This window comes from Nycticebus coucang, chromosome 7 (genome assembly GCF_027406575.1).
Source record: "Nycticebus coucang isolate mNycCou1 chromosome 7, mNycCou1.pri, whole genome shotgun sequence".
Lineage (NCBI taxonomy): Eukaryota > Metazoa > Chordata > Mammalia > Primates > Lorisidae > Nycticebus > Nycticebus coucang.
The window spans coordinates 28,175,702-28,200,238 of record NC_069786.1 but is presented as its reverse complement, the minus strand read 5'-3'; the positions used below and the strand labels follow the sequence as shown (position 1 = coordinate 28,200,238).

The 24,537-nt window shown below is 42.7% G+C and overlaps 2 protein-coding genes and 1 non-coding gene across 3 annotated transcripts in view; 2 read left to right on the top strand and 1 right to left on the bottom strand.

Annotated features, from left to right (window-relative positions):
- Nucleotides 1-9,552, top strand: part of MCM6 (minichromosome maintenance complex component 6) — a 44,775-nt gene extending 35,223 nt beyond the window's left edge. Inside the window, exons 14-17 of the mRNA XM_053596305.1 lie at nucleotides 2,716-2,851; nucleotides 3,755-3,910; nucleotides 5,642-5,781; nucleotides 9,056-9,552. Coding sequence (XP_053452280.1) covers nucleotides 2,716-2,851; nucleotides 3,755-3,910; nucleotides 5,642-5,781; nucleotides 9,056-9,172 — 549 coding nt within the window. The 3' untranslated portion in view covers nucleotides 9,173-9,552. The remainder of the gene's footprint in view (nucleotides 1-2,715; nucleotides 2,852-3,754; nucleotides 3,911-5,641; nucleotides 5,782-9,055) is intronic.
- Nucleotides 4,661-4,767, bottom strand: LOC128590979 (U6 spliceosomal RNA). The gene has a single exon (XR_008381436.1). It is a non-coding gene; the product is annotated as a U6 spliceosomal RNA (small nuclear RNA).
- Nucleotides 9,553-16,670: 7,118 nt separating the features above from the next.
- The window catches only part of LCT (lactase), a 73,557-nt gene continuing 65,690 nt past the window's right edge, over nucleotides 16,671-24,537 (top strand). Inside the window, exon 1 of the mRNA XM_053598086.1 lies at nucleotides 16,671-17,313. Within this exon, the coding sequence (XP_053454061.1) occupies nucleotides 16,671-17,313 (643 nt within the window). The remainder of the gene's footprint in view (nucleotides 17,314-24,537) is intronic.

Below are 24,537 nucleotides of genomic sequence, written 5' to 3'. Positions count from 1 at the left end.
GAATTGAAAACAAATTAGTGATTTTTTTTGTCTATACAAGAACATTATAGCAGTTAGAATACATAAGGTTAGGATGTGCTGCTATAAAAATCTCAACTGCTGCTGTAGCGGCACCTGTGACTCAAAGGAGTAGGGCGCTGGCCCCATATGCCAGAGGTGGTGGGTTCAAACCCAGGCCCGGCCAAAAACTGCAAAAAAAAAAAAAACTGTAGGGCGGCACTTGTGGCTCAGTGGAGTAAGGCGCCAGCCCCATATGCTGCAGGTGGTGGGTTCAAACCCAGCCCTAGCCAAAAACTGCAAAAAAAAAAATCTCAACTACTGGGCAGCACCTGTGGCTTAGTGAGTAGGGCACCAGCCCCACATACCGAGGGTGGCAGGTTCAAACCCAGCCCCGGCCAAACTGCAACAACGACAAAAAATAGCCGGGTATTGTGGCAAGCACCTGTAATCCCAGCTACTCAGGAGGCTGAGGCAAGAGAATCGCCTAAGCCCAAGAGCTGGAGGTTGCTGTGAGCTGTGATGCCACAGCACTCTACCAAGGGCGACAGTGAGACTCTGTCTCAAAAAAAAAAAAAAACTGCTGGCTCAGCGCCCAGTAGGGCACCAGCCACATACACTCAAAGGTGGCAGGTTCAAGGCCCAGGCCTCCTAGACAATGACAACTGCAACCAAAAAAATGGCCAGGTGTTGTGGTGGGCTCCTGTAGTCCCAGCTACTCAGGAGGCTGAAGCAGGAGAATGGCTTGAGCCCAAGAGTTTAAGGTTGCTGTGAGCTGTGACGCCATGGCACTCTACCAAGGGCAACATGATAAGACTCTGTCTCAAAAAAAAAAAAAAACTCAACTGCTTAAAACAGATCTTATTTTTTCCATGCTACACATCCATTAGGTCAGCAAGTGACACTCCTTTCATGTTATTCAGATCCAGGCTAATATAAAGGTATGGTCTTGACATATGATTCCATGATGACAGAAGGTGGGGGAAGAGAAAAAGTAGCTCACCACCTTTGTTCTTTACCTTTTTTATTTTTTTTAAGAAAGCATTTATTTTATTTTATTTTATTGACAGGGTTTCATTTTGTCGCTCTCAGTAGAGTGCTATAGCGTCATAGCTCACAGCAACCTCGAACTTCTGGGCTCAAGCGATTCTCTTGTCTCAGCCTCCCAAGTAACTAGAACTACAAGCACTCGCCACAATGTGTAGCTATTTTTAGAGTCATAGTCTCACTCTGGCTCAGGCTGGTCTGGAACTTGTGAGCTCAGGCAGTCCACCTGCCTCCACCTCCCATAGTGCTAGGATTACAGGTATGAGCCACCATCACACCCGGCCTGGTCTTTACCTTTTACCCCAAAATTACACTGCTGCTCACATGTCACTGGCCACAGAAACTAATGGCCATCTCTAAGCTCGAGTAGAAAAGTACCTTCCTACCAGATGACAGAATGAGAAAAGCAAACATTTGTCCATAGCTGTGATGACTATGGCAAATACATAATATTCACACTTGAGTCTGTTTTTTTCACTCAGTAATGTTTTGTTTTGTTTTTTTTTTCTGTTTTTTTTTTTTTTTATTTTTGGCCGGGGCTGGGCTTGAACCCGCCACCTCCGGCATATGGGACCGGTGCCCTACCCGTTGAGCCACAGGCGCCACCCCATTGTTTTGTTTTTTGAGACAGAGTCTCACTATGTTGCCCTTGGTAGAGTGCTGTGGCATCATAGCTCACAGCAACCTCCAACTCTTGGGCTTATGCGATTCTCTTGCCTCAGCCTCCCAAGTAGCTGGGGCTACAGATGCCTGCCACAATGTCCAGCTGTTTTTTGGTTGTAGCTGTCATTGTTATTTGGCAGGCCTGGGCTGGGCTCAAACCCACCAGCTCTGGTGTACTTGGCTAGCACCCTAGCCACTTGAGCTACAGGCACTGAGCCTCACTCCATAGTGTTTTAAACTTCATGTAGTGTTTGCATGATTTTTGTTGAGCTCATTCTTTGATATTTTGCCATTTTTCTTGGTAGTAAAGGTAGAAACTTTTTCCCATTTCATTTTTTTGTCTGGTTTCATTGTGGTATAATATTGATGAATGTACCACAGTTTATTTGCATATTCTTCCGTTAGTGGGTATTTGGATAGTTTGAGTTCTTGTGGGATGTAAGTGTCTTTGGGGCTACATGATATATGTTTCCCTTTTTTTTTTTTTTTTTTGTTTGCAGTTTTTGGCCAGGGATGAGTTTGAACCCGCCACCTCCAGCATATGGGGCCGGTGCCCTCCTCTGTTGAGCCACAGGCGCCACCCTATGTTTACATTTTTATGAGTACATCCCTACGGGTGGAATTGTTGAATCATTAGTTACACAAGTATTGAGTAAAAACTATCAAACCATTGTATCAATTTCTGTTTATACCTGTAGTAAATGAAAGTTGTTCTGCGTTGTTTTTTTGATGTTTGAAACTTTTTATTTATATTTTGGTATTTTGGTCTTACAAATGATGATTTTAAAATGAAGTTTTCTGTAAGGGTTGTTCTGCATTCTTGACACCACTTGCTATTATCAGTCACTGTAGCCATTGTGGTGAATTTATAGTGCTGTCTCACAGCATCAGAGTAAGAGAGTGTGTTTGTGAGAAAACCAGAATAGCACTTATTTCATTTAGAGAAAATCTGTTGAGTATATCAAGAAGACCAACTTAACCTGAATAACCTCATGTTTATTGGTGTAGGTCCAACCTAAACATGTGAAGGAAGCTTTCCGGTTACTGAATAAATCAATCATCCGTGTGGAAACACCTGATGTCAATCTAGATCAAGAGGAAGAGATCCAGATGGAGGTAGATGAGGGTCCAGGTGGCATCAATGGTGAGATTTATTCATGTAACTGTTCTGTCTGGAGTTGGGAACCAGAAAATTTTCTGACGTGTCTTACGGCAAAAATGCACTTGATGATTATGAAGTTCTGTGTAGCAAAAAAAAAAAGAAAGAAAAAATAGGTAGTGAGCTATGTTAACTGTTGACAAGTTAAGATACAGTCAAATTATTGATTTTAAATATATGTGCTTAGCCAGGTGTGGATGCTTGAAAGCCTAAAAGAAAATGCACCAAAGTGGTGATAATGGACTTAAATCCTCTGGCCTCTCCACCCTTACTTGAATAAATTTTTATTTATGTATTTATTTATTTTTATTTTTTTAGAGACTAGAGTCTCACTTTTTTGCCCTTGGTAGAGTGCTGTCGTGTCACAGCTCACAGCAATCTCCCAACTCTTGGACTTAGGCGATTCTCTTGCCTCAGCCTCCCAAGTAGCTGGGACAACAGGCACCCGCCACAATGCCCGGCTATTTTTTTTTGTGGTATTTTGGCCGGGGCCAGGTTCAAACTTGCCACCCTCAGTATATGGGGCTGGCACCTTACCCACTGAGCCACAGGCACTGCCCCCTATTATTATTTTGCTTTTGAATTTAAGATTTTTCTAAGCACATTAGAACAAATACTAGAATTTTTTTATTTGTTCATGATGCTGCAAGTGGATTTTTAGATCATGAAGTTTAGATCTTCTAGCCCTCGTGTTCCTCCCAAGTTATATTTTGTCTTTACTACTTGAGTTTATGAATTTGCTTCTGATTTGTTTATAAAATTTTATATGCAGTATATAACTGTATGCTTGTTTTTAAATTAGTATTAAATGTAAATAGTATATTTGTAAATATTTGATAAGGGAATTGAGAGGCATAAAAACAAAACTCTGATAAATTTTTTACTTAGGTCATGATGACAGTCCTGCACCTGTAAATGGAATCAACGGCTACAGTGAAGACACATATCAAGATACTGTTCCCAAAGCCTCCCTAAGGCTGGGCTTCTCTGAATATTGCCGAATCTCTAACCTTATTGTACTTCACCTCAGAAAGATGGAAGAAGGTGAGGGTATACCTAGCACTACTTATATGCTCAGTTGTTTGCTTAAGCTGTATTCACATAGGCTACTTTAGATTGCCAAATATTATATTGTTCTATCAGAAGAGGTGATCAGTTGCTAGACGAGCTCACTTTAGCAAAGTAAATACATGGAGTATCAGCATACCTGCCAGCTTGAATATTTCCCCACCAAATCTCATTTAGTTGTCTGGCCCCTAGGCAGACAAAGAACCATTGGGTGAGGACCACTGGCATCATCCAAGATAATATTCTTCAACTGATTGACCAACCTATCAGGTCTAGGAGATGTAACAGCTTTGGGGCCTTTACAGACTCCCCAAACATTATAGGCACTGCACTTGCCTGTAGCTCAGCAGCTAGAGCACCAGCCACATACGTGGGAGTTGGCAGGTTCGAACCCAACCCAGGCCTACCAAACAATGACAACTACAACCAAAAAATAGCCAGGCATTGTGGCAGGCACCTGTAGTCCTAGCTACTTGGGAGGCTGAGGCAAGAAAATCACTTAAGCCTAAGAGTTTGAAGTTGCTGTGAGCTGTGATACCACAGCATTCTACCCAGGGCAACAGCTTGAGACTGTGTCTCAAAAAATAAAACAAAAATAAAATAAAAAATCATTGAGAATTCCACCTCATGTCCTGCTTATAGCACGCTGAACTTTCTTTCATATGGACAAAGAGCTGCTTGCTATCTCCTGTTTCATAGTTAATGAAGCCAAACTGATCTTTCACACAAAATATGGAACACTTCACAAATATGAATGTCATCCTTGCTCAAGGGCCATGCTAATTTTCTCTGTATCATTCCAATTTTACTGTATATCCTATCAAAGTGAGCACTGCCTTGGACTCTTTGTGTGTGTGTGTGAATACCCATGAATTTCATGTCTAGTAGACTCCAGTTCCACATAGTCTTCCCCCTTTCCAAAGAGGAAAAGCTATATTTAAGAACTTTTGGTTGGCCAGGCTCAGTGGCTCTCGCCTTTAATCCCGGCACGCTAGGAGACTGAGGCGGGTGGATTGTTTGAGCTTAGGAGTTCAAGACCAGCCAAAGCAAGACAGACCTCATCTCTATAAAAATAGAAAAACTAGCAAGGCCTTGTGATGAGCACTTGTAGTTCCAGCTACTTGGGAGACTGAGACAAGAGGATTGCTCAAGCCCAAGAGTTTGAGGTTGCTGTGAGCTATGACACCACAGCACTCTACCCAGGACGACAGAGTATGACTGTGTCTCAAAAACAAAAGAAGTTTTGCTTGGGCGGCGCCTGTGGCTCAAGGAGTAGGGCGCCGGTTCCATATGCCAGAGGTGGCGGGTTCAAACCCAGCCCTGGCCAAAAACCAAAAAAAAAGTTTTGCTTGCTGTTCCTTTATTTCTTCTAATTTATGCTTTCAGTTGCTGTTGGCAAACATTCTCTTAGATGGAAAAGCGGAAAAAGATGAAGAAAAGACCTTCGTACTTTGAAATCTTAATAGCTCTAAGAAACTTGTTTCTTGCGATCTCTATTTTATTAGGTTTTTCTCTTATGGATAAAGTAAGGTGTACTTTAGTGCAAGTAATAGAACCGGTTATTTCAGGCTCATGCTAAAGATGTACTTTGTGACAGGTTGATGGTTATCTAATCTGTACGTTATCTTGTATATGCAAACCCAAAGGACTGACGGTACAATTTGCTAGAAGAATAATTTAATCCTTTTGAAACATTTCTTGTTGCAGAAGACGATGAATTGGCATTAAAGAGGAGTGAGCTTGTTAACTGGTACTTGAAGGAAATTGAATCAGAAATAGACTCTGAAGAGGAACTTATAAACAAGAAGAGAATCATAGAGAAAGTCATTCATCGACTCACACACTATGTATGTATATAACTTCACTTGCTCTAGTATTGGTAAGGAAGGGAGTTTATGCTTTATATTTATAGGTTTATTAGTGAAATGTTTTCTGATGTTTGTGTATATTGAATCATTGGAGTGTCGTCAGAATTACGAGTTATAAAAGAAAGGAGAAGTAACAGCAAGACTTGTTTAAGACTGCTTAAACAAGGGCTGTAGTTCCAGCTACTTAGGAGGCTGAGGCTAGAGGATCTCTGGAACCTAGAGGAGTTTGAGGTTGCTGTGAGCTATGACACCATGGCGTTCTACCCAGGGCAACAGAGACTCTTAAATAGGGGGAAAAAGTATTTAAAGAAAAGCATACAAACATATGCCCAGCCTTATTTGATGTCTCTATATCTCAAATGGACAGTTCCTAACTTTTGTCTTAGCCTTACAGTGGCACTGCCCAGTGCAATTACTTTTCCCTTGTCTCACTCTTACTGGACCAGTGCTACCTTCTCTCCACTTGCATGAATTTCTCTTTCCCAGTCAGGCTCCCCCTGTCAGCAGCATTTGTCACAGTTGATCATTCCTAGAAGTACTTTCTTCACCTGCCTTCTGAGTCACCATGCATGATACAGGAAAGTGGAGCCCAAAACCAGGGTCCAGCCTGAAAGCCAAGAGGGTTCTTGGCTTCATGCAGGAAAGAATTCCAAGTTGCTAGCCCTAAGGTGGAGATGAAAGCAAAATTTATTAGAAGCAGGCTACTCAATAGATAGAGCAGCCCCTATACATTGCTGGAGAACTCTATTTATGGCTAACTCTTGATTATATGCTAAATTAGGAATGGATTCAAGTGTTTTCTGGGAAAAGGGTAGAGAGTTCCCCAAACTCCTCCTCTTCATACCATATGAAGTAACTTCTGGAGGTTGTCTTGGTGATTATAAGCCCTCATGGTGTTGGTGGAAGTTTCTTTTGTGTGCTAATACATGTAAAACGGTATAATGAGCAGCAAGGGTTAGCAGAGGTTTTTGTTGCTATCTTGGTCACCTCATCCTGTTTTTGTCAAGATCTTATTCATGTCTTTCGACTTCTTTTTTTTTTTTTTTTTTTTTGTGGTTTTTGGCCGGGGCTAGGTTTGAACCTGCCACCTCCGTCATATGGGACCGGCGCCCTACTCCTTGAGCCACAGGCGCCACCCATGTCTTTCAACTTCTTAATGAGCAGGGCCTGACATTTTCCTATCTCAACCATATTCTCCCAAGTCTTCTGTTTTCACTGGTTATTTGCTCTTGGTTCCTTTTACTGAATCTTTCTGTTCTTTCTCTACACTCATTTTTTTTTTTTTTTTTAGAGACAGAGTCTCACTTTGTCACCCTTGGTAGAGTGCTGTGGCATCACAGCTCACAGCAATCTCCAGCTGTTGGACTTAGGCAGTTCTCTTGCCTCAGCCTCCCAAGTAACTAGGACTACAGGCGCCCACCACAATGCTCAGCTATTTTTCTATTGCAATTTGGCCAGGGCTGGGTTCGAACCCACCACCCTTGGTACATGGGGCCGGTGCCCTACTCACTGAGCCACAGGTGCTGCCCAATTATTTACATTCTTTACTTGAATAATCTTATTTGTCTATGAATTTACCCATCTGCCAAATTTATATGGCCAGCTCTCAACTATACTACTATACTCTAAACACCAGATGTAAAAAAAAAAAAAAGTAAGCACCAGATGTAGCTGGTTGCCTACTGATGAACTAAGAGGCATCTCATGCTTAATGTGTTCAAAAACAGAGTCGTCCCTCTATTACTTTTGTAGTGTGGTCCCATTTACTCAGTTGCTATCAAGAGTGACCTTTTTCTTCTCTACCACAAATTGGAAAAATAAGAGTTGCCTTTGGCCACACTTCACACAAACACTAACAAAAGCAGTTGAGCAAAAAAAAATTGGGTAAGGTCTGTACATATTTTTCGTGGTATCTGACACCACAGATAAGCCAAACAATTCTCAAACACTTAGCACACAGGCTGCAAGTTGTACACCACAGCATAACCCAAAGCCTTGGAATCAATTTTTGATGCCTTGATTCCACTCTCTCACAGCTCCTTTAACAGCAAATCCTGTGAACCCTGCCTTCACTGTGTGTGTATTTTCTGTTCATTTTTCACCACTTCACCAACCCACCCTAACTACCATGCTTGTATTCTTGGGAGCCTCCTATTTCCTTTGGGTTGGCTCTCTACTCAGCAACCAGAACTAGATAGGTCTTTTTAAAACATAAATCCAGTTATTTCACGTTAGAATAAAATCCAGTCTTCTTGTAGCCTGCAGAAACCTAAATAGTCTACCCCTGTCTATCCTTTTCTGGTGTCTGCTCAAATGTCACTTTTTTTTTGAATGACAAGAGTCGTCCTTTATCACCCTCAGTAGAGTACTGTAACATCATAGCTCACAGCAACCTCAAACTCTCAGACTCAAGTGATCCTCTTGCCTCAAGCTGCCCAGTGGTTTGGGACTATAGACACCTGCCACCATGCCCAGCTAGTTTTTCTGGGTTTTTTGTAGAGATGGGGCCTCACTCTTGCTCAGGCTGGTCTCGAACTCATGAGCTCAAGGGATGCTGCCATCTCGACCTCCCACAGTGTTAAGATTACAGGCATGAGCTAGCTACAACACCCAGCCTAAATGTCACCTTTTCAAAGAACTCTTTCTTACTTTGTGTTTCATAGTGCTTACTGTCTTTTTTGATGTTACATTTACAAGCATTGATATAATGTGCCAAGAAACCTTAGAAAAATCACAATTCCTTTTTAGCTTGCTTACAGATTTGTTAAGTTTCCAAAAGGGGGTTACAGTATGAAAAAGTCAGCATCCCAATGGGAGGGGGTTTTAGCAGAACACTGATAGTGATTTTTTTTTTTTTTGTGGAGACAGAGTCTCACTGTACCGCCCTCTGGTAGAGTGCCGTGGTGTCACACACCTCACAGCAACCTCTAACTCTTGGGCTTACGCGATTCTCTTGCCTCAGCCTCCCGAGCAGTTGGGACTACAGGCGCGCGCCACAACGCCCGGCTATTTTTCTGTTGCAGTTTGGCCGGGGCTGGGTCCGAACCCACCACCCTCGGCATATGGGGCCAGCGCCCTAATCACTGAGCCACAGGCGCTGCCCCTGATAGTGATTTTTAAGGTATAAGCCTTTGCTGAGAAAATGAAAGAAAATGTCAGTAGCAAACATTCAGAAGTAGGGGTCCAGTCTTATGCAGCTGGACATGTTTATGATAGTGCTGAAGCCCTGAGGACAAATATTTGTGTTGCACAGGATCATGTTCTAATTGAGCTCACGCAAGCTGGATTGAAAGGCTCAACAGAGGGAAGTGAGAGCTATGAAGAAGATCCCTACTTGGTAGTTAACCCTAACTACTTGCTTGAAGATTGAATTAATAAAGCCAACGACCAGAGCTGAGGAACTATGGCATACCACCTTCTGACTTGGAGCCTGAATGGAGCTCTGCTACAGAAAGAAATGTTTCTGGATGTGGATACTTCAGGATTTGAGAAACAAAGAACTGAGTTGATGATCCTTTGTGTCACATTTCTGTCACACACTTTTATTCCAATCCATGCTTTAGCACTTCCGTTAATGTGCTTCTTGTCCTGATGAAAAGTAATAAGTGATTTCTGTAACATAAAGACCTTTGTTTTTATGTATAGGAAAAGACCTGTTACTTTTATGGTATGTGGTTATCTTGTTGAGAAAAGTGTGCTTTTTCTTTTGCCAATTATCTGCTTTTATTCATAAAAATAAAATGTTCTGAAGTTATCTTTTTTTTTTTTTTTTTGCTTAATATGGGGTGAATAGATAAAGGTATGCCATTATGGATCTAGGATTAGGTTCCTATGAGGAAGAGTCCCTAGAGAATTAGTATGAAAGGCAGAGGCCTTAGAGATGACTCCAAGGTTAATTCCAGTTTTATTTTGTTTTTTTAAGGTAGTTTATAGGTTTACTGTACTTTTTTCATTACTCTTTAATAATTTCTTTTATTTCTATGTCCTACTGGTAATTTATCAGGATTGTTTTCAGATTGCTTTTTTAGGGAAAATAGGTCATTTACTATATTACATGCTGTCTCCAAATTTTATGGCCTTTCAGGAAAAATTATTATTGTTTATGATACTGTCAGTTCCTGAGACTTAGCTATGGTCAGTATGTTCATGATGTAGCAGTTCTTACTGTTGCAGTTTTTTGTTTTTGTTTTTGTTTTTTTTGCCAATTTTAAATACAGCTTTATTTTAAGACATTGCATTTTCCCACTTACAATACAGTACTTTTATTTTATTATTATTTTTTTTTTTTGTAGAGACAGAGTTTCACTTTATTGCCCTTGGTAGAGTGCCGTGGCGTCACACAGCTCACAGCAACTTCCAACTCCTGGGCTTAAGCGATTCTCTTGCCTCAGCCTCCCGAGTAGCTGGGACTACAGGCGCCCGCCACAATGCCTGGCTATTTTTTTTTTTTTTTTTTTTGTAGAGACAGAGTCTCACTGTACCGCCCTCGGGTAGAGTGCCATGGCGTCACACGGCTCACAGCAACCTCTAACTCTTGGGCTTACGTGATTCTCCTGCCTCAGCCTCCCAAGCAGCTGGGACTACAGGCGCCCGCCACAACGCCCGGCTATTTTTTTGTTGCAGTTTGGCCGGGGCTGGGTTTGAACCTGCCACCCTCAGCATATGGGGCCGACGCCCTGCTCACTGAGCCACAGGCGCTGCCCGCAATACAGTACTTTTAAAGTGCAATGTTATTTCCTTCCCCTGTGCACATGTTCCATATTTAAGTACTGTTGCAGTTTTTTTTTGTTTTTTTTGTTTTTTTGTAGAGACAGAGTCTCACTGTACCGCCCTCGGGTAGAGTGCCGTGGCGTTACACGGCTCACAGCAACCTCTAACTCTTGCCTCAGCCTCCCGAGCAGCTGGGACTACAGGCGCGCGCCACAACGCCCAGCTAAACTGTTGCAGTTTTTAACAACAGATAGTGCCAGCTCAGGGAGAGTGTTTCTGTGTGTGGTATCGTTATAAAGTAACTTCACTCCATACTGACTTGAAGAGGATGGAGTGAGGAAGGCTAGACATGGATAGAGAAGTTACCCAGCAGGTAAATGGTGTAAAGATTCCTAATATGTGTCTAATGAGGGTGAGAGGACTTGACACTGGGATAGAGACATGCAATATCGCAGACCGCCTATAGGGGGAAGGATAGAAGTACTAGCATAAAACATGGACAAGCCCCAGACAGGACATTGTAGCAAAAACCCAGAAAATAGCCGGAAAGAACATCTCTCTTCACTGACTCCAAATTCATTAGGAAGATAACTGGAACTTGAACTTTAATTTGACCAGATATTTATCCAAAGGAAAATTTTAAGCCCAGAAAGGGTGGATTCCATTTTGGTCAATTTGGCTTCTCCCCAATCCCGCCATTACTGAGAGTGGGGCCTCCAGCGCAACATGAGATTATCACTGCAAATAAAGCCCATTGCCCATCTGAGTATGTGTTATTACATTTCTACATATTCACTTCCACTGTGTCAGTGGTTCTCAACCTTCCTAATGCTGCCACCCTTTAATACAGTTCCTCATGTTGTGGTAATCCTTTTCATTGCTACTTCATAACTAACTTTGCTACTGTTATGAATCATAATGTAAATATCTGATATGCAGGATGTATTTAGGCGACCCCTATGAAAGGGTCGTTCGACTCCCAAAGGGGTCGCTGAAAACTGCTGCTCTGTGGTAGTCAGGGGTCAGAAGTGGTTAATGGATAATGGATCATATATGAGACCTTTTTTTTTTTTTTGAGACAGTCTCACTTTGTCTCCCTCCATAGAGTGTCATGGCGTCATGGCTCACAGCAATCTCAAACTCTTGGGCTCGGGCAATTCTGTTACCTCAGCCTCCCAAGCAGCTGGGACTACAGGTGCCCGCCACAATGCCCAGCTATTTTTAGAGACGGGGGTCTCACTCTGGCTCAGACTGGTCTCGAACCTGTGAGCTCCAGCAATCCACCTGCCTCAGCATCCCAGAGTGCTAGGATTACAGGCATGAGCCACCGTACCCAGTCCCAAAACAGGCCTTTTCAAGTTTAAATCCTACCTACAGTTTGAAGTGGGCGTAAGTCTCCCTGACTTGATAACACCTGTTAAAAACCTACAACTTTTAACAACTTAGAAGCATAAAAATAGCTTGTTTTCCTCATTTTTCTGATTACATGGAGGTGAGGCTCTTCATGTTCTTTGTTTTTTGTTTTTGTTTTTGTTTTTTTGAGACAGAGCCTCAATCTGTTGCCCTGGGTAGAGTGCTGTGGCATCTCGGCTTACAGCAACCTCCAATTCCTGGGCTTAAGCGATTCTCTTGCCTCAGCCTCCCAAGTACCCTGTTTCCCCGAAAATAAAACATCCTCCGAAAATAAGACCTACTTACAGGAAAGATAAGACGTCCTCTGAAAATAAGACCTAGCACATCTTTGGGAGCACACCTTTTTCGGGGAAACAGGGTAGCTGGGACTACAGGTGCCAGCCACAACGCCCAGCTATTTTTTTTTGGTTGTAGTTGTTTGGCAGACCTGGTCTGGATTCGAACCCACCAGCTCTGGTGTATGTGGCTGGCGCCTTAGCCGCTTGAGCTACAGGCGCCAAACAGGCTCTTCATGTTAATTGGCCAATTGGCCATTTGTTTTTCTTCTCGAATTTTAATCATACCCTTTCTCCATTTTTATCTTTTTGTGTTTGTTTAAACAAGTGTCTGGTTTTGTGTCCTGGGTAGAGTGGCGTGCTGTCCCAGCTCCCAGCAATCTCAAAAACTTCTTGCCTCAGCCTCCCAAGTCGCTGTGACTACAGGTGTCCACCAAAATGCCTGGATGGTTTTTCTCTTTTTAGTAGAGATGAGGTCTCGCTTTTGCTCAGGCTGGTCTCAAACTCCTGAGCTCAGGTGATCCACCTGTCTTGGCCTTTCACCCCGCCTGGCCCTCTTTTTTCTTATAACTAATACATACAATCAATAGAGTTTAGATCTCTGGCCTTTATAAAGAAATTAGAATAAAAATATAGGGTGGCGCCTCTGGCTCAGTGAGTAGGGCATAGGCCCCATATACCGAGAATGGCGGGTTCAAACCTGGCCCCCACCAAACTGCAACAAAAAATAGCCGGGCATTGTGGTGGGCTCCTGTAGTCCCAGCTACTCCGGAGGCTGAGGCAAGAGAATCTCCTAAGCCCAGGAGTTGGAGATTGCTGTGAGCTGTGACGTCACAGCACTCTACCGAGGGCAATAAAGTTAGATTCTATCTCTTAAAAAAAAAAAAAGAAGAAGAAAAATATATAAAACCACAAAGAACAAAATTTTAAAAAAGAAAAAATGGTAGAGGAAAAATACCCTTCCCCTTTATATTACAGACAGGATCCTATTACAGACAGGTCTCTCAGGCTGGAGTTCAATGATGATATCATTGCAGACTTGAACTCTTGGGCTCAAGAGATCCTCCTGGCTCAGCCTCCTGAGTAGCTGGGACTTAAGACACATACCATATGCCTCGCTAATTTTTTTTATTTTTTGTAGAGATGAGGTCTCACTACCTTGTCCATTCCCAGCCTCAAGTAATCTTCCCACCTAGCCTCCCGAAGTGCTGGGATTATAGGCATGATTTTTTTTTTTTTTGAAACAGTCTCACTTTGTTGCCTTTGGTAGAGTGCTATGGCATCATAGCTCACAGCAACCTCAAACTCTTGAGCTCGAGTGATCCTCTTGCCTCAGTCTCCCAAGGCTGGGAGTATAGGCACCTGCCACAGGCCCAGCTGTGGCCACCTATCTTTTAATATGGTTTATAGTGTCTTTTAAAATATGTATACTAGGAGGGGAGGTCATATCGAGGGAGGGTGAATGGTGGGCTCACACCTGTGGTGCATAATGCAAGGGTACATGTCGGATCTTTTAAGTATAGAGTATAAATGTCTTAACAATAATTAAGTAAATGAGATGAGGTATATATTAACCAGTGTGATGTAAACACTCCTAATTCTATATGAAATCAGCACATTGTACCCCATAAATGCATTAATTTATATATGATCTATGTGTTTATGATTTAATAAAAATAAAATAAAAAGATATGTATACTATATGGTACCATAGTTTAAAAAGAACTCAAGGAAATCTACTTAAGTGTTTATTCTTGTTTTTAATCTATTTTTGTCATTTAATTTTTATTAATACATAATAACTATACATATTTATAGGATACACTTGACAAGATTTTATGCCTTGAACCTTTGGTCACAGGGAAAGAAAATTACTAGGATTATGCTTAAATCGGTTTTGAACTGTCCTAATTTCTCTTGTTATCTAGTAATAGATTTGTGGCTGCTCAAATACACATTGCACTGCAAAGTTCAGAGATCAAGGGCAAGTCATCAGGTACTCAATGGTTAGACTGTTCCACGTGGGCTTTAGACTTTGACAATATTTTCCTTCATGACTTTTTACATATTTTGAGATTTAATAAACAATTTAAAAAATAACAGTTCCTGACACTAATGACTCTACAAATGTTTCCAACAACTTGTTTTCAAAAATTATATTTAAAAACAAAATGGTACTCATATGGAAGAGTATTTTACCAATAACAAATGTTTTTTTGTATTTGACAGAGTAGGACAGGCACGGTGACTCACGCCTGTAATTCTAGCACTCTGGGAGGCTGAGATGGGAGGATTGCTGAAGCCAGGGAGTTTGAGACCAGCCTGAACAAGAGTGAGACCCTGTCTCTACTAAAAATAGAAAAATTAGAGCCAGGAGTGGTGACTCACACCTGTAATCCTAGCACTGTGGGAGGCCGAGGCCTGGTGGATTGATTGCCTGAGCTCACGAGTTCAAGACTCACCTGAGATCAGGTGAGTTGGAGACCAGCCCAAGCAAGAGTGATACCCTGTCTATAAAAATAGTCAGGTTTTGTAGCAAGCCTTGGGAGGCTGAGGCAAGGGGATTGCTTGAATTCAGAAGTTTAGGATTGCTGTGATCTATGATACAATGGCACTGTACCCAGGGCAACAGTGAGGCACTCTGTCTCAAAAAAAGAAAAAAATAGAAAAATTAGCCAGGCATTGTGGCAGACACCTGTACTCTAGCTCCTCAAGAGACTGAAGCAGGAAGATCACTTGAGCCCATGGGTTTGAGGTTGCTCACAGAGTGAGACTCTGTCTCAAAGAAAAGTGGTAGGTGGCCAGGTGTGGTGGCTCAAGCCTGTAATCCTAGCACTCTGAGAGGCCACGGTGGGTGGATTGCTTGAGCTCACAAGTTTGAGACTAGCCTGAGCAAGAATGAGACTTCCATCTCTACTAAAAATAGAAAAACTGGGTGGTTGGGCGGCGCCTGTGGCTCAAGGGGTAGGGCGCCGGTCCCATATGCCGGAGCCAGAGGTGGTGGGTTCAAACCCAGCCCGGCCAAAAACCAAAAAAAAAAAAAAACGAAAAACTGGGTGGCACCTGTGGCTCAAGAAGTAGGGCACTGGCCCCATGTACCAGAGGTGGCAGGTTCAAACCCGGCCAAAAAACTGCAAAAAATAAATAAATAAATAAAAATAGAAAAACCGAGGCAAGAGGATCGCTTGAGTCCAGGAGTTGGAGGTTGCTGTGAGCCATGATGCCATGGCACTCTACCCAGGATGACAGCTTGAGACTGTATCTAAAAAAAAATTTTTTTTTAAAGTGGCAGGTCTCTATAATATAGGCAAGACTCCAAGAGCTATTAAGTGAAAAGAAAAAAAGAAAAGTAAGAAACAATACATATGGCACAATCCTATAAATGTTAAATTGTTATATATTTTAAATGCTGAATGCATATGTTTGCATTTGTATATATAGTAATAATTATCACTGAGTTGCATTGTTCTAACATCATATAAGAATGACCCATTTGGGTGGCGCCTGTGGCTCAAAGGAGTAGGGCACTGGCCCCATATGCCAAAGGTGGCGGGTTCAAACCCAGCCCCGGCCAAAAACTGCAAAAAAAAAAAGAAAAGAAAAGAATGACCCATTGATTCCCTACAACCATTTTATCCCCATTCTACAGGTGAGAAAACAGAAACACAAAGATAAGTAACTTTTGCCAGATTGAGATTCAAACCCAGGCATTCTGACTCTTGAATTACCATTAAGTTACACAGAGAAAGAAAACTGGAAGGATGCATATTTTTGAATATGAAGGGAAATTTGCAAGTTTTCCTATATGCTTGAATCTTTTATAAAATGTATTCATGGTTTATTTACATGCTTTTAAAGGCTAAAAAGGTGTGTTAAGGTACTTGTTCTATTATGTAAACAAATTTTAAAATAATCTGTAAGGCAAAAAATGGAGAACGTTTTCTCTTCAGACATTTTCCAGGTTCCTCTTTTTAAGTAGTATAGAAAGTTTGAAGATTTTGGCTTGGCGCCTATAGCTCAAGTGTCTAAGGCGCCAGCCTCATACACCAGAGCTGGTGGGTTCGAATCCAGCCCAGGCCTGCCAAACAACAATGACGACTACAACCAAAAAATAGCCAGGCATTGTGGCCAGCGCCTGTAGTCCCAGCTACTTGGGAGGCTGAAGAAAGACAATCGCTTAAGCCCAGGAGTTTGAGGTTGTTATGAGCTGTGATACCACGGCCCTCTACCCAGGGCGACAGCTTGAGGCTCTGTCTCAAGAAAAAAAAAAGAAAGAAAAGAAAAAAGAAAGTTTGAGGGGTTTGCATTATTTCTTATCTTTAAATTTTAAAAGATTACTTTGGTGAACCATGTACTGATTTTGTGATCATAGATAACCTAGTTAAATATTAAGTGTTAACAATCACTTAGCATTTTTACAGTCTCAGTTATAAAGTAAGGATCCACATGCCTCCTAACAGTTCCTTGAAAATGGAACTGTCTTGGAATACAGTCTTTACCATACTCCTTCTAAGTTTTTCAGGCTCAGGGGCAGACTGGGAACCTGACAGAAACTTCATTTTCACTGCTGGCCCTCTAACATATGACTTACTTCACAACCTGAGCAGTCTACTGGGAAACCAGGATTCCGATTTTGTACCAGGGGACAAGGACATTTATGTATGTCATCAGCCACTGCCCACCTTCCTGCCAGAGTATTTCAACAGTCTTCATGACAGTAAGATCACCCATTATAAAGTATTTCTGCCCTGGGCACAACTTCTCCCAGCAGGAAGCACCAAGAATCCAAACGAGAAAACTGTGCAGTGCTACCGGAGACTTCTTGAGGCCCTCAAGACCGCACAGCTTCAGCCCATGGTCATCCTGCACCACCAGACCCTCCCTGCCAGCACGGTCCACCAGAGTGACTTTTTTGCTGATCTCTTCGCTGACTATGCCACATTCGCCTTCCACTCCTTTGGGGACCTCGTTGGGATCTGGTTCACCTTTAGTGACTTGAAGGGAGTGATAATGGAGCTTCCCAATCATAAATCAAGAGCTTCCCTACTCCAGACCCTCACTGATGCCCACAGAAAAGTCCATGAGATTTACCATGAAAAATATGCTTCACAGGGTGAGTACCCCTTGGCCCTGGTGACTGACACACCAGCAGCTTTCATCACCCACCAGCCCCTACACTCCTGAAAGCAGGATTCAGCATTTCTTTCCACTTACCTTCAAAGGTCCTCTCATATCCATACATCAGTGAGAAATTGACATCGCAGTGGTATTTCTCATCGAGATAGAAAGGGGTAGCTTATATTGCATAATTGTCAACATCTCCTTTGAAAAATATCTTTAAACATTGCTTGACCATCCTTTTTTTTTTTGGAAGTTTTTTTTGGCTAAGGCTGGGTTTGAACCCACCACCTCCAGCATATGGGGCCAGCACCCTACTCCTTTGAGCCACAGGCGCCGCCCCATCCTTTTTTTTTCTTTTTTTTTTCTTTGAGACGGAGTCTCACTATGTCACCCTGGGTAGAGTGCCATGGCATTACAGCTCACAGAAACCTCAAACTCTTGGGCTTAAGCAATTCTCTTGCCTCAGCCTCCCAAGTGGCCAGGACTATAGCCCACCACAACACCTGGCTGTTTTTTTGTTGTTGTTGCAGTTGTCATTGTTGTTTAGCTGGCTGGGGCCAGGTTCAAACCCACCACCCTCAGTGCTTGTGCCCAGCGCGATAACCACTGTGCTATGGGCACCGAGCTCCCTTGACCATTCTTGAGTTGTACACCCACTGTCCTTCCCTTCCACTGTCCTGCCTCCCGGACTTGTGCAAGGATTCAAGACAGCCAGTCCTTCTCCCTCAGTTCCTCTTTCCTTGTGAAGAGTACCTTACTATTGTAGTTGGAGCTTACATTCTAGCGAGGGAGACAGACAAAAACAGGATAAAATAATGATGCATGGACGGACAGATTGTGAGACAAGCATAACCGTAACTGCTCATATTCCTGCTGCACAGGTAACTTGAGGCTCTGATTCAGTAGGACTGTGCAGAACCAGGACACTTGTGATTGTAATGAATTCCCTAAGTGAATGTTAGGTATACGAATTTTGAGAACAAATTTTGGATTATATATGTTTTATTGTTTTTATTATATATACTATATGCATACTATATATACATATTGTATGTTCTACTTTTTTTTTTTTTGAGACACAGTCTCACTTTGTTGCCCTCAGTAGAGTTCTATGATATCACAGCTCACAGCTCACAGCCCTGTAACTCTTGGGATTAAGTGATTCTATTGCCTCAGCTTCCTAAGTAGCTGGAACTACAGCTGCCCACCACAACACCTGGCTATTTTTGTTGTTGTTGTTGTTGTTACAGTTGTCGTTGTTTAGCAGGCCCAGGCCGGGTTTGAACCCACTAGCCCCAGTGCATGTGGCCAGTGCCCTAACCACAGATGCCAAGCCTGTTCTACTTTTTTTTTTTTTTTGAGAGATAGTCTCACTTTGTCAACCTCCGTAGAGTGCTATGGATTCACGACTCATAGCAACCTCAAGCTCTTAGGCTTAAGTGATTCTCCTGCCTCAGCCTCCCAAATAGCTGGGACTACAGGCACCTGACACAATGCCCTGCCATTTTTTGGTTGGAATTGTCATTGTTGTTTGGCAGGCCCAGGCTGGGTTCAAACCCGCCAGCTCCAGTGTATGTGGCTGGTGCCCTAGCCCCTGAGCTACAGGTGCTATTCTACTTTTAAAACTTAATATTTTATGATTATATTCTCATTTAATTAAAAGCTCTTTAATTTAAATGTTATGATCCATTCATATGATGGGAACCTATAGGTCTTATAGGTTCCATTCTTGAGATGGATTCTTTTTTTTTTTTGGGTAGAGACAGAGTCTCACTTTATGGCCCTCGGTAGAGTGCCGTGGCATCACACAGCTCACAGCAACCTCCAACTCCTGGGCTTAAGCGATTTTCTTGCCTCAGCCTCCCGAGTAGCTGGGACTACAGGCGCCCGCCGCAACGCCCGGCTATTTTTTGGTTGCAGTTTTTGGCCGGGGCCGGGTTTGAACCCACCACCCTCAGCTTATGGGGCCGGCGCCCTACCGACTAAGCCATAGGCGCCGCCCTTGCTGATGGATTCTTAAAATTGAAATTACAGGGTGAAAAGATCTGCATTCCTTTTTTTTCTTTTTTTTTTTCTTTCTGAAACAGAGTCTCAAGCCATTGCCCCAGCACCACAGCTCACAGCAACCTCAGACTCTTGGGCTTGAGCAATCTTCTTGCCTCAGCCTCTCGAGTAGCTATGACTACAGGCTTCCACCACAACACCCAGCTATTTTTTAGAGATGGGGGTCTTACTCTGGCTCAGTCTGGTCTCCAACCTGTGAGCTCAGACAATCCACATGCCTCGGCCTCCCAGAGTGTTAGGATTACAGGCATGAGCCACCAGCCTGACCTAGACTTGTTCTTTTAAAAAGGTATTTAAATTATAGACACAAAAAAATTATATAACATATTGGTTAGAAGAAAAATACTATAGCAAATACCTATGAACTGACTACTCAATCCAACAACTGAAACATAACAGAATTACTACTTCCCACCATCTAGGATAGCTGTAATAAAAACAACAGACAATATGGGCAGCGCTTGTGGCTCAAGGAGTAGGGCACCGGCCCCATATACTGAGGGTGGTGGGTTCCAACCCAGCCCCAGCGAAACTGCAACAAAAAATGGCCAGGTGTTGTGGTGGGCACCTGTAGACCCAGCTACTTGGGAGGCTAAGGCAAGAGAATCACCTAAGCCCAGGAGTTGGAGGTTGCTGTGAGCTGTGACACAATAAACTGAGACTCTGTCTCTTAAAAAAAAAAAATAGACAATAACAAATGTTGCCCATAATGTGGAGAAATTGGAATCTTTATATGCTGCTGGTGGGAATCAATGATGGTGCAGCTGCTTTGGAAAACAGTTTGTCAGTTTCTCACAAAGTTAAACCTCAGGGTCACCATGTGGCTTAACAATTCCTCTTCTAGGTATATACCCCAAAGAAATGAAAACAGATGTTCAGACAAAAATTTGTACACAAACATTCATAGCAGCATTATTCATAAAAAACAAAATTGAAAAGAACCCTAATGTCCATCATCTGATAGATCAAAAAAATGTGATATATCCAAACAAGGAAATACAATTCAGCCACAAAAAGGAGTGAATTGCTGTTACCAGCTACAACATGGAGGAGCCTTGAAAACTTGCTAGTAAAAGTGGCCAGACACAAAAGATCACATATTATATGATTCCATTTATATTAAATGTCCTGAATAGGCAAATCTATAGAGACACTAAAATAAATTGGTGTCAATCCAGAGTTGGGGGAGAGAATGGCGAGTAACTGCTAATAGGTATGGATTCTTTGGGGGCTGATAAAAATGGCCTGGAATTACATAGTGGATATAGTTGCACAGCTCTGTGAATATAACTGAAAAACACTGAATTGTACACCTTAAGAGGTGAATTTCATGCTATATAAATTATACCATAATAATATCAAAAAGAATAGGTGGGGGGTGAAGGTTTCTAAAACAAAGCAAACCATATTGCTATTCTTCCCCATTCCATCTCCCACTACCCCCTCCTAGGTTATCATTTGTCTTTCCATGACTTTCCTTCCTTTTAGTGTCCACAACAATGTAAGTTGGGCACCCTGGCTAACACCTGTAATCCCAGCACCATGGAAAGCCAAGGCAGGAAGATTTTCTGATAGTATTTTTTTTTTTTTTTTTTTGAGACTAGGTCTTGCTCTGTCATCCAGGATAGAGTGCAGTGGTATCATCATAGTTCACTGTAACCTCAAACTCCTGGGCTCCTGCCTCAACTTCCTGAATAGCTGGACTACAGGCACAGCCAGTATACTTAATTAACTTCTTTTTTTTTCTTTTTTGCAGTTTTTGGCCAGGGCTGGGTTTGAACCCGCCACCTCTGGCATATGGAGCCGGTGCCCTACTCCTTTGAGCCACAGGCACTGCCCAACTTCTTAAAATTTGTTATAGAGACAGGGTCTCACTATGTTGTCTAGGCTGATCTTGAACTCCTGGCCTCAAAGTATCTTCCAGCCTTGGCCATATTACTTTTGATGTTGTTTGGGGGGTTTTGAGGATTTCATTCTTTCACTCAGGCTTGAGTACAGTGATGCACCTGCCAACTCCTGGGCTCAAGTGATTCTCCCAAGTAGCTAGAACTATAGGCATGTGCCACCACACCCAGCTAATTTTTTTTTCTATTTTTTGTAGAGGCAGGGTCTCACTTTTGCTCAGACTGGTCTCAAACTCCTAACCTCAAGTAGTCCTCCTGCTTCAGCCTCCTGAAATGTACAATTATAGACATGAGTCTCTGCACCCAGCACCAGGTTACTTTTATTGAAACATTCAGGGCCTAAAAGAAAGGGACTATCTTCCATTGACCAACTATAATTATTTTTGGAGGAACAACTTATTTTGTGGTAGAAACAGAAGTGAGCTTATCCTTTGGTGGGTCCCAAAGAGTTTAGTAATGTCTTAGAGGGATATGAATGTACCACAGTACTAGGCAGTGTTTTTCTATGCAGGCTGAATATAGTCAGTTCTCTATCTATCCATGCAAATCCTGATTTTGAGTTCTATAGACATGGACATCTATCCTTAACCACATACAGCAAAAATGGAAGGTAAATTATCTTACAACAGAGCAATTACCCCCTTACAGTCCCAAAGAAAATATAAACTACAAGCTTAGAGTGAAAAATCTACTTTTAAGTAATCTGCACTAAGAAATATAGTTTATACTTGTCCTGAAAGCAGGTTGTAAACCATATTAGAGAAATTTGATTGCTTTTTATCCTATGAGAATTTGCAGAACTTCAGGTACATTTGTTCACACTAATTCTAAAAACCATTTGCAAAGTCAAATTGAAATGATTGTGGGTTAATTGTGCTTAGGGAATTGACTATATTTGTGTTCATTTCTTCTTTTTTTTTTTTTTTAGAGACAGAGTTTCACTATGACGCCCTCCGTAGAGTGCTGTAGTATCACAGCTCATGGCAACTTCCAGCTCTAGGGCTTAGGAGATTCTCTTGCCTCAGTCTCCCGAGTAGCTGGGACTATAGGCGCCCTCCACAACGCCCGGCTATTTTTTTGTTGCAGTTTGGCCGGGGCCAGATTCAAACCCTCATTATGTGGGGCCGGTGCCCTACCCACTGAGCCACAGGCGCCGCCCACTTGTGTTCATTTCATTGGGCTATAGTTAATAATGAATTGAACATGCTGAAATGCTAAGCACAGGCTGAGAACACATGTTCTAAGTGTGTACCAATGTGATGGCCTAGCAGGCAAATCTGTGGAATATGAAATGGGCCTGCGGGACACAATCATTGAATAACTAGAAAATATCATTATCTTATCAGAATGAGGACTAAATGTCTTCAAGTGATATCCCTTCCTTGCTCAGAGGACTTCACAGTTTCACATGCTTATCAAAATATGCACTGTGGTAACTGACAATGGTTGTTAGCTGTGGTATCATTGCCAGGGATTTCTTTCTGCTATAGAGGATTTGAATGAAAAGGAAGTCAGTTCTATAGTCCTATGGTTTGTCTCAAATTCTGGTTTTATTTGATTTTTGTTTTGTTTCCAAATTACAGGTCTGAGCACTTTCTATGCACCCAGTCCTAAGCTTGATAGTTGGAGGGATTAAAGAAATGTTTAAATGTTGCTCCTCAGTGAACAGCCAGTGTGGGTTGAAGATTTATGCCCATCAGAGAGTTAGACAGCAATGCAAGACAACTGAGGAATCTCAGTCCTGCTGCGGCGTTTCTCAAATGGTGGTCTGAAGACCACTGTATCTGAACCACCTGGGAAGCATGTTAAAATGCATGTTCCTGGGCCCACTCCAATCATCTGACTCTAAATCTCTGAGGGTGGGGCCTAGAAATGGATACTTTAAAAATCACAGCAGGTGATTCTGATGCACACTCATTTGGAAACCACCATATGTCACCTAATGTCAAGGTGATTGTGTTCAAGCTGCACATGCTTACATTTCCTTCTTTCCCACCTCACTGCACAGGAGAGAGACCTCTATTAAGGAGGTCTTTACTGTGAATAAGAACCAGGTAACAGCAGTTTCCTGAGAGCATCCAACCTTTAAAAAGAAGTTTAGAGGGTGGCGCCTGTGGCTCAGTGAGTAGGGCGCCGGCCCCATATGCTGAGGGTGGCGGGTTCAAACCCAGCCCCGGCCAAACTGCAACAAAAAAAAAATAGCCGGGTGTTGTGGCGGGCGCCTGTAGTCCAGCTGCTTGGGAGGCTGAGGCAAGAGAATCGCGTAAGCCCAGGAGTTAGAGGTTGCTGTGAGCCGTGTGACGCCACGGCACTCTACCCGAGGGCAGTACAGTGAGACTCTGTCTCTACAAAAAAAAAAAAAAAAAAAAAAAAAGAAGTTTAGAGGGCGGCGCCTATGGCTCAGTGAGTAGGGCGCCAGCCCCATATGCCGAGGGTGGTGGGTTCAAACCCAGCCCCAGCCAAACTGCAACCAAAAAAAAAAAAGCCGGGCGTTGTGGCGGGCGCCTGTAGTCCCAGCTGCTCGGGAGGCTGAGGCAAGAGAATCGCGTAAGCCCAAGAGTTAGAGGTTGCTGTGAGCGGTATGACGCCACGGCACTCTACCGGAGGGCGGTACAGTGAGACTGTCTCTACAAAAAAAAAAAAAAAAGAAGTTTAGAGCTTGACGACCATAGCACAGTGATTACAGTGCCGGCCACCTGCACCGAGGCTGGTAGGTTCTTTCATAGAACCCAGTCCGGGCCAGCTAAACAACAAGTGCAACAAAAAACTAGCCGGGCGTTGTGGCAGGTGCCTGTAGTCCCAGCTACTCAGGAGGCTGAGGCAAGAGAATCACATAAGCCCAAGAATTGGAGGTTGCTGTGAGCTGTGATGCTACAGCACTCTACTGAAGGCGACATAGTGAGACTGCCTCAAAAAAAAAAGTTTAGGAAGGAGTTCTCTCTTTGTCTACTTTCTCTTTATGGTGCAAGGCAGGGTAATTGTTTTTATTCTGAAGGACTTTTCTGAGTACTCTGCATTTGCATTTCATAGTCCCAATTTATACAAAACATTCTCAAATAGAACATTATTTTTTTTTAAGCCACCTTGTTTTCTAAAATCTTTCAGCCAGAGTAAAATCAGGTGATTTCTTTGTTAAGTTACTGAACATGTAATAGAAAAGACAACAGGAGGCGGCGCCTGTGGCTCAAAGGAGTAAGGCGCCGGCCCCATATGCCGGAGGTGACGGGTTCAAACCCAGCCCCAGCCAA